This window comes from Onychomys torridus, chromosome 3 (assembly GCF_903995425.1).
Source record: "Onychomys torridus chromosome 3, mOncTor1.1, whole genome shotgun sequence".
In the NCBI taxonomy this organism is placed as follows: Eukaryota; Metazoa; Chordata; class Mammalia; order Rodentia; family Cricetidae; genus Onychomys; species Onychomys torridus.
In genome coordinates, this window is record NC_050445.1 from 98,261,183 (window position 1) to 98,271,953 (window position 10,771).

Sequence of the window (10,771 nt, forward strand, 5' to 3'; positions counted from 1 at the left end):
ACCGCCCCCCCCCACACACACACCTGTGCGCATTCCACTCACTGTCACACCCCTCAGATCTGATGGGGAGATGGGCAGTGTTCATGTTACAGTGTTGAAGCATTTCACCTCTGCACGACTCTATCAGCGTTTCTGTGCTGCTGAGGGTGCAATTTGAATATGTAAACGACTTCAGTGAGACACTGAGCACCAAAGATGACACGCTGCATAAAGCTGTACCCTTTGGGGCTTGACTCAGGGACGAGAGAGTCCATGCTTAGTTCCGCGTTAGCTTCTTAGCCCCGTGATTTCTCAAGTGTTCACCCAGGGTCTTCAAACTCCGCATCCTGAGAGAAGCTGCCAGTCTTAGGAAAGCTTTCTAGTCCTCTCAGAAACACAGCTCCCACCCTGCCCCTCGGAACACACAAGGTGTGTTGACAAGAGGTGACAGATTTACACCAAACCTAGTGTATTGTCCTACACACACACACACACACCTTTGATGCCTTAAGAACACAGCAATCATAGGTGATGTAGTAACAGGTGCCGCTCTGGGTCAAGAACTTGAGCAGCCTCACTGGGATAACCACACACCAACCGATACATCTCAGCGTCTTACGTTTCTGAAGGCATTTTAAGCAGCACCATAGATAAGATGGTATGTTTGCACAGCAGTGGGTACCGGACAAGCCCTGCCTGTAGGTAAGTGGCAAGGTGTACCCACAGGTTACATAGAGAAGAAAAAAACATTTGAGACAGTTTAAAGAACATTTTTAATAATTCTGCTTTCAATTATATTTCTTTGCCAGTTGAATTTTGCCCATCTGTCCCTAAGATACCATTTGGCCTCAAGTTCTTTTCTTTCAAATGCACTAAGATACAGATAATAAAAGACCAATGAGAAAAGGTGGCCTTATTGATGAGAGCTGTCTACAACCCAGAGCTTGGCAACCACCTAAAATGAATAATAACCTAAATAAGTGAACTAATGAAGATTTAACTAGAACACTTTGCTTTTATTAACTACTCACCCTGCTCTGAGACATCTAACAGGTGTTTTACAGGACTGAGCTGACTCCTGACTATATCAGTGGCTGTGTCTGCCTCAGTTCCTCCAGCCCGAGAGCCCTAGCAAGCTTTTTTTCTTCCACTTGGGATAGGTGCGGCATCAAGGGGCTTTGTCAAATCAGATGTTCTAAATTAGGTGAAAAACAAAACAAAACAAATCTTAGCTCCTGCATTTCAGTGTCTTGGATTGGCATCTAACCATGACACCTGTGCCATTTTTCAGAGTTCTGAAGTTCATGCCCAGGGTATCAGAACTGGTACTGCTGAGGCTGCCTAGCTCTGCAGGGCATCTACCTCTCCTCTCATTTCCTCATAACTCTTTCTCATTATCATCCTTGAAAGCTCTGTAGGGGCGCCCTCTGTTAATGTGAACACCTGGGTGGTTCCAGTTTGCTGGGGAATTCCTTAAAATATGTCTGAAACAAAACTGTTATGTAGCTAGTTTTTCTGGTCCTGCCTGGCCCACGGTGGTCAAGACAAATCTTTCTCACCCTCCAGACCCGCAGTTGCTCAGACCCAACTAAGTAAACACACAGAGACTTATATTGCTTACAAACTTTATGGCCATGGCAGGCTTCTTGCTATCAGTTCTTATATCTTAAATCAACCCATTTCTATTACTCTATACTTTGCCACGTGGCTTGTGGCTTATCAGTACCTTACATCTCGCTTGTCATAGCAGCAGCTGGCAGTGTCTCTCTGCCTCAGCCTTTCACTTCTCAGAATTCTCTTCTCTGCTTGTCCTGCCTATACTTCCTGCTGGGCTACTGGCCAATCAGTGTTTTATTTATTAACCAATCAGAGCAACACATTTGACATACAGAACATCCCACAGCACTTCCCCTTTTCTTTTTTTCAAAAAGGAAGGTTTTAACTTTCACATAGTAAAATTACAGATAACAAAACAATTATCAAGCAGGAAATACAGTTATAATATCTAGTCTATTTACAATAACTAGTCTATGTGGCAAAATTAAAGAAGATACCCTATATCTTATATTTGTGAGTCTAAGGTTTCATATCTAACTTATCTTTTATCATAACTAAGGAAATTATAACACTCTAGTCTTCAACTACATCAAAGGCCTCAGAAGGATATACTATTACCTGAGAAGTGGGAGAAGGATACAAGCAACTTTTGGGGGCTTGCAAGAGTAGACAGAGACACCTGGCAGTCTGGAGAGTCACCTAATGTTCCTTTGTAAAGTTGGGGCATCTGTCTTCAGCCCACAGGTCTAGAGTCTCTCAGGCACTTTGTGTCCCATATCAGACTGTTGTGTTTCTGAGCATTCTGTGGGGGTCAGATCAAATCAGCCCTTTCCTCCGGGCTCTGCTGGGAATCCTTGTCCAGGCAGTGCTGAGGCTACCATTCTCCAGCTATCACAGAGGGTGACTCAGAAGCTGCTCTCAGCCCCACTTCACCAACCAGCAAACCATGCCCAAGGTGTGAGCTGGGCTGAGGAAACACAGCGAGAATGGCGGGTGTAGGGAGATACTCAGGAAAGCATGGGTCATTTTACCAGTTCCTGGTGTTCTTGAGGAGGATGTAAAAGAGCAGAGAAGGCTCCTGGGAAATTTATCCCAGGGTTCATCACAGCATGAGGGTGTGAAGCCCTAATCCTCCAGTGTTGGCCTGCTTTAATGTGACTGAGTAATTTTGTTTTTATTCTGTTTGCTCTGTTTTGTATTCAGTTTGCCTTTCTGTGATTGACTTTTTTAATTCCCTTTCCCTTGCTTTCTTTTTTTCTTTTTTAAGGAAGAACCTTAATAGTTCATGGTACTGAGGAGGCATTCACTGTCGTGCACAGCTGAGCATAGTAGAAACTCAGTTTTTGAAAACTTAGGTCAGGGTAGAGCTAGTCCTATTGAACTAACATTTGACTAAACATAGACTAAGATTCGTGAACTCACCTCAGACCCTGTGTGGTTTCAACTGTTCAATTCCCTGCCCTTCTTGCGTTATATTTCAGTTTTCAAGTTGGCAGTTGGAACCACTCTTTAGAAAGCCCTTCCCCTGTGAGTGATTCTGAAATTGAACTTTTTTTTTTTCTTGGAAAGTGTGGTAGGCTACAAAGAAGCATGGAAACGCAATAGCACATTTTGAAGTTCTTTTACCAGGATTAAACTGTTCAAGTTTCGAGATGCTGAAATATAGGGAGGAAAAAAAATAGTCCATAGTAGCGTTGGGGGCAGGGAGGGATTGTTTCATTCAAAAGGAGGTAGAAATTGCTTCCTTAATTTAACTTCTAACAAGCCTGTAATGCATCATCTCCGAACCAACCTGAAGAGTTTGAATGTTATTAGGTTTGGTGTTAGGAGAATTTTAAACATTTCTTAAAGCTGTTGTGTATAAGAACTCATAGTGGCATGTTACAGATTTGGTTCTGGTCATTGCAAGAATTCCTGCCCACAAAGGGCAACAAAATGGATTAAAACCTAAAAGCCCCACAAATGATTCAAGAACAAGAAACTCTGTCATTATTTTAGTACAGCCATGAAAGACTGCCATTCACTGGGAAATCCATAAATTGCTTCATCCCTTAGCTATTCTGTAGATGGTCTGACCCAGAGCCCAGCAGCGGAGTGATAGCCATTTAAGTAGGAATGAGTTTAGGTTTTAATCTTGGACTTTGATAATGGACTCAGGTCTTTGCTGGTTGTTTTTCTAAACTACCCACTGGGGGATAAGTCCTTGTGAGGATCTAGTAGTGAAAACATGATCAGGGTGTCAGATGTTCAGTCTGACTAGATTGCTGTTCTAAGTATTACTGATGCATCTCATCTCCTAGCTTCCCCTCCCAAGAGATTCTGAATACTAAATATGATTCTCTTACATCCTTATTCCAAGGAGGAAGACTAATGTAAGAACTTCATAATTATTTTTTTTGCATGTTTCCTTCATAGTGCAAAAGAGCAAATATTAAGCAAAAGGTTAATTTTCTTGAAAATGTGACTGGCTTCCTATAAAACAGTGACCCTTATCTGTCATGCTAGGAATGTAAGAAGTGCTTGAACATCTAAATTATATTAGCATGTTGCCTTTTTCATGAAAGAGAGCCAAGACATCTGCCTTCTAGGACCCTGGGTTTAGCAAGAAACAAAGAGAAGGCGTGAATGAAGTTCCAGGGAACACAGAGGAAGCTGGCCCAACAGTAGCCTAATGTGAGAAAAGGATGTAGCGTTTGTAACCATACAAGCAGGTGGCTTCTGGGCTGGCAGAGAACTCCAGGAGTGGCCTTCCAAGAAGGGACGCAGCATGGGCAAACGCATGACAGTGCATGGCATGCTCAAGGAATGGCAATACATTGAGGTTAACCTGACTCCTCGTTTTAACCAAAACTCGAAGCCACGGATACCACACACAGCACTAGATATCAGGATACAGAGGCAAAGAGGACCTAGTGTCTGCCTTCTAGAACTAGCTGTCTCCCCACCAAAACAACCAACAGGTGAATTATACTTAAACACAGTGTGTTGCAGAATTCTAAACTGGTTTCTGTGGGAATGGACAAGGGGAGTAAGGCTTTCCTCACAGTGACCTGGAGGAACAATTTCAGTCATTGACCCAGGGCTATTCAGTCTTCCTTCAGAGCTTGAGAAAGTTTGCTAGTAAGATAGGACTTAACAGGTTACAGGGGACACCGCTAAGGGGCTGAGCAATAATATACAAGCAGTATAATCACGTTCAGTAGACACTGTGCTTTGGAGGTTTTTTGTTTTTTTTAGGGGGGGGGGCATTGTTCTTGTTTTGGTTTTGTTTTTAACTTCTGAGTGTCTGGGGCTCATCATTTGAACCTGGCTGACTCTACAGAACCATGGGAAGGAATTCTCCTTGCTGGACTTCACTGGCTATTTGGAACCTCAGTAACTTAGAATGCTTTCCATGTGTAACTGGAGGCTTTTCAGAGAGTGTTAAGATCTGTTTTGAGCCAGACTAAGGTATCAGTGCACGGTTGGTGATCTTCCTCCCTATGCCAACTTTTAATCACTTCATGATCATCCGTGCTGTGTCTAGTGTTCTCAGGCAAGGTCTTTTTGATGTTGCTTCCATCCGATTTATAAAGCTGTTGACGAAAGCAAAAAGGCAGCACAGAGACTTTCAAGGTGATGTCTGTATTTGTATAGCTGTGAAGCAACACAGCATTGAGTCCGCCATCTGGCCTCAGCTAAGTGGAGACTGAGAATTTTTAATGTTCTACAACTAGGACATTTTCCATGACTCGGGTACTTTAGGTAGGCATCTGATGGAGACTTTTATCAGGAGTCAATTTTGCTTTGGGTATCCAGCAAGTACACTATGTGAGACTGGGATAGATTCTGATCATTATTTCTATTTCCTGACACAATAATGGTTACACATAGTGCCTCATGGTAAGATAGGCAGACAGGTTGTATATGTAAAAAAGCTTGAATGGAGCTAGTAAAGACAGAAACTATTTGAAAACAGGCAGAAATGGTAGGAAAGCTAAGTAGCCAATACTGTTGGCCTTGGTTCCTTTCCAAACAGATTTAGTCCTTAGCTGTTTTATGGCTCTTTGGGGATGGTTTGGTTTTCATTTTATTTTTTTGTTAACTCCTTTCTAGTTGTTTCTAAGTGATAGCCAATTCTTCCAGTGGCATTGGGTTAGACGGCTTCCTCCCATCTAAAAGTCTAAAGCCGATGCAGATCACACAGTCGAATGGTGTGCTATTGTATACGTAGTTGCAGAGAATCATCTCGATGACCTGTCTTTGTGTAAGAAAAAGGAAGAAGTAAAGTATATGAAAACATGTTCAAAACGTACATGCCCAGCTCTTCAAATACAGGCCAGCAACATCTTCAACATCCAGGAACTCGTTAGAAATGTATATTCCCAAGCCCCCAACAACAGACCTGATACACCAAACTGTTTGTGGTCCCTTTTGTCTATATTTTTTTACATTTTCGCTAGGTGGTTTTGGTGTTGAACCATTTATAAACCATTCTGTGGAAACAATCAAAATCAGATACATATGTATTAGGTATTTGAACTGGTTTAAGAATTGGCCACCAGCCTACAACACCGTGGACCTTTATGGTTTTTGAGGGAGGGAATATGATGTGCTAGCCAGCTTGAAAGAATCAAAAGGAAGTATGGACCAAGAGGGAGGCAGCCGTTCATGCCTCTAAGTGAAGCCAAACAGTCACTTGCTAGATGGCAGGAAGCTTTACAAATTGTGAGTTGAAGACAAAGATAGAGTAACTGACTAACTGAACAGGGGTGAGACTGGTCTGTGTAGAGTTTCTCTCTGGTTCCAGCAATTACCAAAAGCATTACAGAGAAGGTTGTATGGGCCAGCTTTGAGCTGTAAGATGTCAGCAGCTTCTCATGGACGTTTTAGGAAGTACCCTTTCATAGGTGGTGAGCATGCCAAGATTTCTAAATCCATTTAAATACTTGAAATGATCAAGATTACTAATGGATTCCCTCACAAGATTGCCTGTCTAGAGAGCAGTTGAGGAGAACAGACCTGAACTACTAACTAAACTATCAATCAATAAGATGAGCAGGTAACTAGCATGTTAACATAACAATGAATGTATTCCATGTGCCATGTGAAATGCCTCCTTCCTCAGATGAACTTGTGAATGTAAACTTTGGAGGCTAGCTAGAATATTTTCATTCAGCTCCTTACAAAAACTCTTACTTTAAACTGCCACATGGAAGTATTGAATCTTCGTTCATCTTTTTGTCTAAATTATAATAAAGTATTCCGTAGGAGCCCAAAAAATAATATCTTGGCTTAAACTGTTAAGTGCTCTGCTTTGAGAAAGAAAAATATAACCACTTTAAATTTGAACTAAAGGAAGTGTACTAGGTATGTACCGGAAATCAGTTGAGGTGAAAACTGAAACTTCAGTGTATGTGACACTGTACTGAGACATCTACATATACGCCCTTAGCTGTCTGCCCACCAGACAGGAATTACCTTCATTACACAGACAGAGGACAGATTGGCAGAAGATAAATGACATCTTAGATAAAGTTAAATGGCTGTCTGATTCCAAAGTTTATATTTTTACTGTTCTACCCTAAGCTTTATGCTGTTTGCACATAATTTATTCATACAGCCTTTTATCTTGGTGAACTTGTGAGCTTCAAGTCCAGAAGTAGTCCCTACAATGCTAAGAAAGCTCTCAAGGCAGGGAACCGGGTCCTAAAATACCCAGGAGAGAGCTGGAGACCCAAAGTGAGGGCTCAGCCGCACAGCCAGAAGAAAATCACTCTCGCGTTGGGTTGTGAATGCATATTTTCAAGAGACCCCACACTGAGAAATGGTCTCTCCTGTTGAGATCTGAAATCCAGTGCCTGTTCACAGCACTGGTAGCCAGATCACAGCTTATATAGCATTAATTACCCTGCATCTTGAGGATCTGAGGGCCTCTCATCTTTCCTAGAAGGACCAGGTAACTTTTCTCTGACCTTACAAAATCACTGAGGAGCCGGGCGGTTGTGGCACATGCCTTTTATCCCAGCACTCAGGAGGCAGAGCCAGGCAGATCTCTGTGAGTTCGAGGCCAGCCTGGGCTACCAAGTGAGTTCTAGGATAGGTAGCAAAGCTACACAGAGAAACCCTGTCTCAAAAAAAAAAAAAAAAGAAAGAGAGAGAGAGAGAGAGAGAGAGAGAGAGAAGAAAGAAAGAAAAGAAAGAAAGAAAGAAAGAAAGAAAGAAAGAAAGAGAAAGAAAGAAAGAAAGAAAGAAAGAAATCACTGAGGAGAGGAACCTAAAACCCCCTGAAGAATGTGGGCACAAAGTGTCAAGCCCAGGAATTCTAAAAACACCGCTTTTCTATATAGTGATGTGTCATAATCAAAGCAAGCTACCATTTTCCAATGAGTCTGTGCATCACTTGGAAATGGTTTTCAGAAATAATCTCAAAGCCTGTGCCTCTTCTCTCTTTTGTTTCTATATGAAACAAGTAGCAAGCAGTACTTCTGATGAATGTCACCCTGCATGATGGGCCACAGAATTCCCCACTCTATGGAGGAAGATGCCCTTTTTGAATCTATCTCTCTCTCTCTCTCTCTCTCTCTCTCTCTCTCTCTCTCTCTCTCTCTCTCTCTCTCTCTCTCTCTCCACTATTTGTAGAAAGTGGGTTTCAGTATAACCCATAACCACAGAGGTAAATAAATCTATGGTTCAATGTGTGACCTGACGTACAGGAAGTGTCTGAGTGTAATGATGAAACTTTTTAACTTTCCAGATGACAGAGCAGAGGAAGCAGAAACAAAGAATCGGCCTTCTAGGACATCCTCCTCACATGAATGTCAACCCACAGCAGCCAGCCTAAGCCAACAAGACAGAGGACTGTACTCACCCTTTCTAAATTATTATCGGCGTGGGTATGGCTCATTAGTTCTCATTCACCCACTAAGGTTACATGTGTGCTTAGTACATTTGTAAATACTCAGTTTTGTATTGTATGTATATGATTGCTACTCTCAGAGGTTTGGATTTACGTATTGTAATTAGCTCTGTTGGCATGGTGACCTGTCACTGGGGCCAAAAATATTAAAAATGCCTTTTTTGGAAGGACTACAGAAAGTACCTGATTTGCACTTGAACCAGATTATAGATTTAAAGGTATATGACATGTATTTTGTATTTAAAACTAGAATAGCCAGTATTTATGTTTTTTATAAAACTGTGCAATACAAATCATGCAGTCACCATAACTTTGTAACTCCCGAGTGCCCTACAAGGAGTGTGCGTCTTTGCAGCTGAAATGTTAATACTGATGTAATAAATGGTTAAATATCAAATGATGCTGCTGCCCAAAGTATATTAATAGCAAGTTTCTGGCCCTTGGGCAACTTTGTACCTTGTAATTATCCTATGGTTATGCTGTTTCTCGTTGCTAATGGCATTGGTGCCCGTCTCCTAGTGATAACTCCAGGTCTGTGAACTGTTCAAACAGCATCCATTTTAAGAAAAGCAACTTTAGTTTCGAGGAGATGTTTAAGCTTCAAAATTAATCATTTAAGGTATTTCTTTGAGAGCCATGTTAGAGGCTAATACTTTATAGCTTGCAAAGAAATCGATGAATTTTTTAAAGGGAACTTTTTACATGATGTTGGAATAACAGCATATTGCTGGCCAATTAGTGTCATTTCCCTGGTGAATTTTGATGTCACGTTATAGTCAAATCAGTTAGCTGATGGTTTCTAGATTTTCTTCATCTAAACCAACATGATACACTAGGTAAGAGGTTATTACAAATATATACATCCATGTAAGACAAAGTAGGAGCTGTCCCCCTTAGGATGCTTCGCTGCCCCCTTAGGGGACATAGTTGAACACTGACAGTGCTGTTCTTTGGAAAGAGCCACGTTTTGGTTTTATTTCTTTGTCACGTGCTTTCTTTTCTGGATGGGTGCAAAGTATAACAGGAGAAATTTTCTACCTGTTGCCTCGTTTTGTGCCTGGGTCTCATTTTACTAGGCCGTCTCTGCACAAAAGTTTAAAAACTGAACTGATAGCAGAGTTCTGGAGCAAGTCAAGTTTGTAAATGCATACATAAATATATTTAATAAATGATGCAGAATACTACATGGCAACTGGCTGGTGGCTTTCATTTGGCATTTCCTTGTGACTTAGAAGCAATTCCAGAGTTAGACTTTTCTTCCCATTAGGACAGAGTTAAATGACAACTGGTTTGGTTACCAGATTGATTCAGGAAATGCTGACCTGATTTTAGAAAATAAACACGGGCTGGGGATTTAGCTCAGTAGTAGACCGTTTGCCTAGCAAGCGCAAGGCCCTGGGTTTGATCCTCAGCTCAAAAGGAAAAAGAAAAGAAGCAATGGTTTATATTCAATGGGAAACCAATAGAACAAATATTGGAAGATACGACATACAGAATTCATTCTTCCAGGTGACTGAGTGCCACCAGGCTGTCACAGGCACATGGCATGATGCTCTGTTGAGTGTGGGGATCTTTAACTGGGCCTCTACCAGGAAGAAGTATCAGTAACTGTTGGAGTTTGTTTGGGCCTATGTAGCATGAATCTTAAAAGTTCTTATTAATAAAATCAAACCTGAGGCCAGTTATTGCTTTCTTGTAACACAATGGTCCTGGCAATTCTTCTCTGAACGAGCAGCAGTAAACCCTTTGTCCCAGGTAGCAGCATTACCGCAGTCACCAACATGATGAGAAGGAGCCAGCAACTTGGAGCAGCAGCCCTGCCTGCCTCCATGGTCCCACTGCCACCCTTTGTGGCTGGGCTCCAGCCACAGCTTCTCCTTAGCAAGCCTCCTAGGCCACCCTCAAACTCAGGATCCTCCTGCCTCTGTCTCCTTCAGAAAATCCAACCACTGTGCTCCTCCACAACCAGCTGAGGGTAGCTCGGGCCTGAGCTGGGGCCCGCAAGGCCATAGGCAAGAGGCTTTTTCATAAATTTGTACCATGAATGTTGGGCGCCAGATGTAGCACGAATCTTAAAAGTTCCTATTAATAAAATCAAACCTGAGGCCAGTTATTAGGGTGAGTGCTGGAAGATCAAAGAAGCAGAACAAGTCACAGCCTCCTCATCTTGCCAGTTCCTCAGCTGATCCTGTTTCCTCAGACTGGAAGCCTCTGTGTCCTCATCCAAATGGATCTCAGCTGAACTGCTGCTAAAAGCCTAAAAGCTTAACCAGCCTAGTTCCTGGTACTTATGCCTTATATACCTTTCTGCTTCCTGCCATCACTTCCTGGGATTAA

General features: G+C 42.1%; 1 protein-coding gene across 12 annotated transcripts in view; it reads left to right on the plus strand.

Moving 5' to 3' along the window:
• Itpr1 (inositol 1,4,5-trisphosphate receptor type 1) overlaps positions 1–9,623 on the plus strand; it is a 336,728-nt gene extending 327,105 nt beyond the window's left edge. For all 12 annotated transcript variants that reach the window (XM_036181157.1, XM_036181158.1, XM_036181166.1 and 9 more), the window contains one exon: positions 8,273–9,623. In XM_036181157.1, coding sequence (XP_036037050.1) covers positions 8,273–8,359 — 87 coding nt within the window. In that variant the 3' untranslated portion in view covers positions 8,360–9,623. The remainder of the gene's footprint in view (positions 1–8,272) is intronic.
• Positions 9,624–10,771: the final 1,148 nt, after the last annotated feature.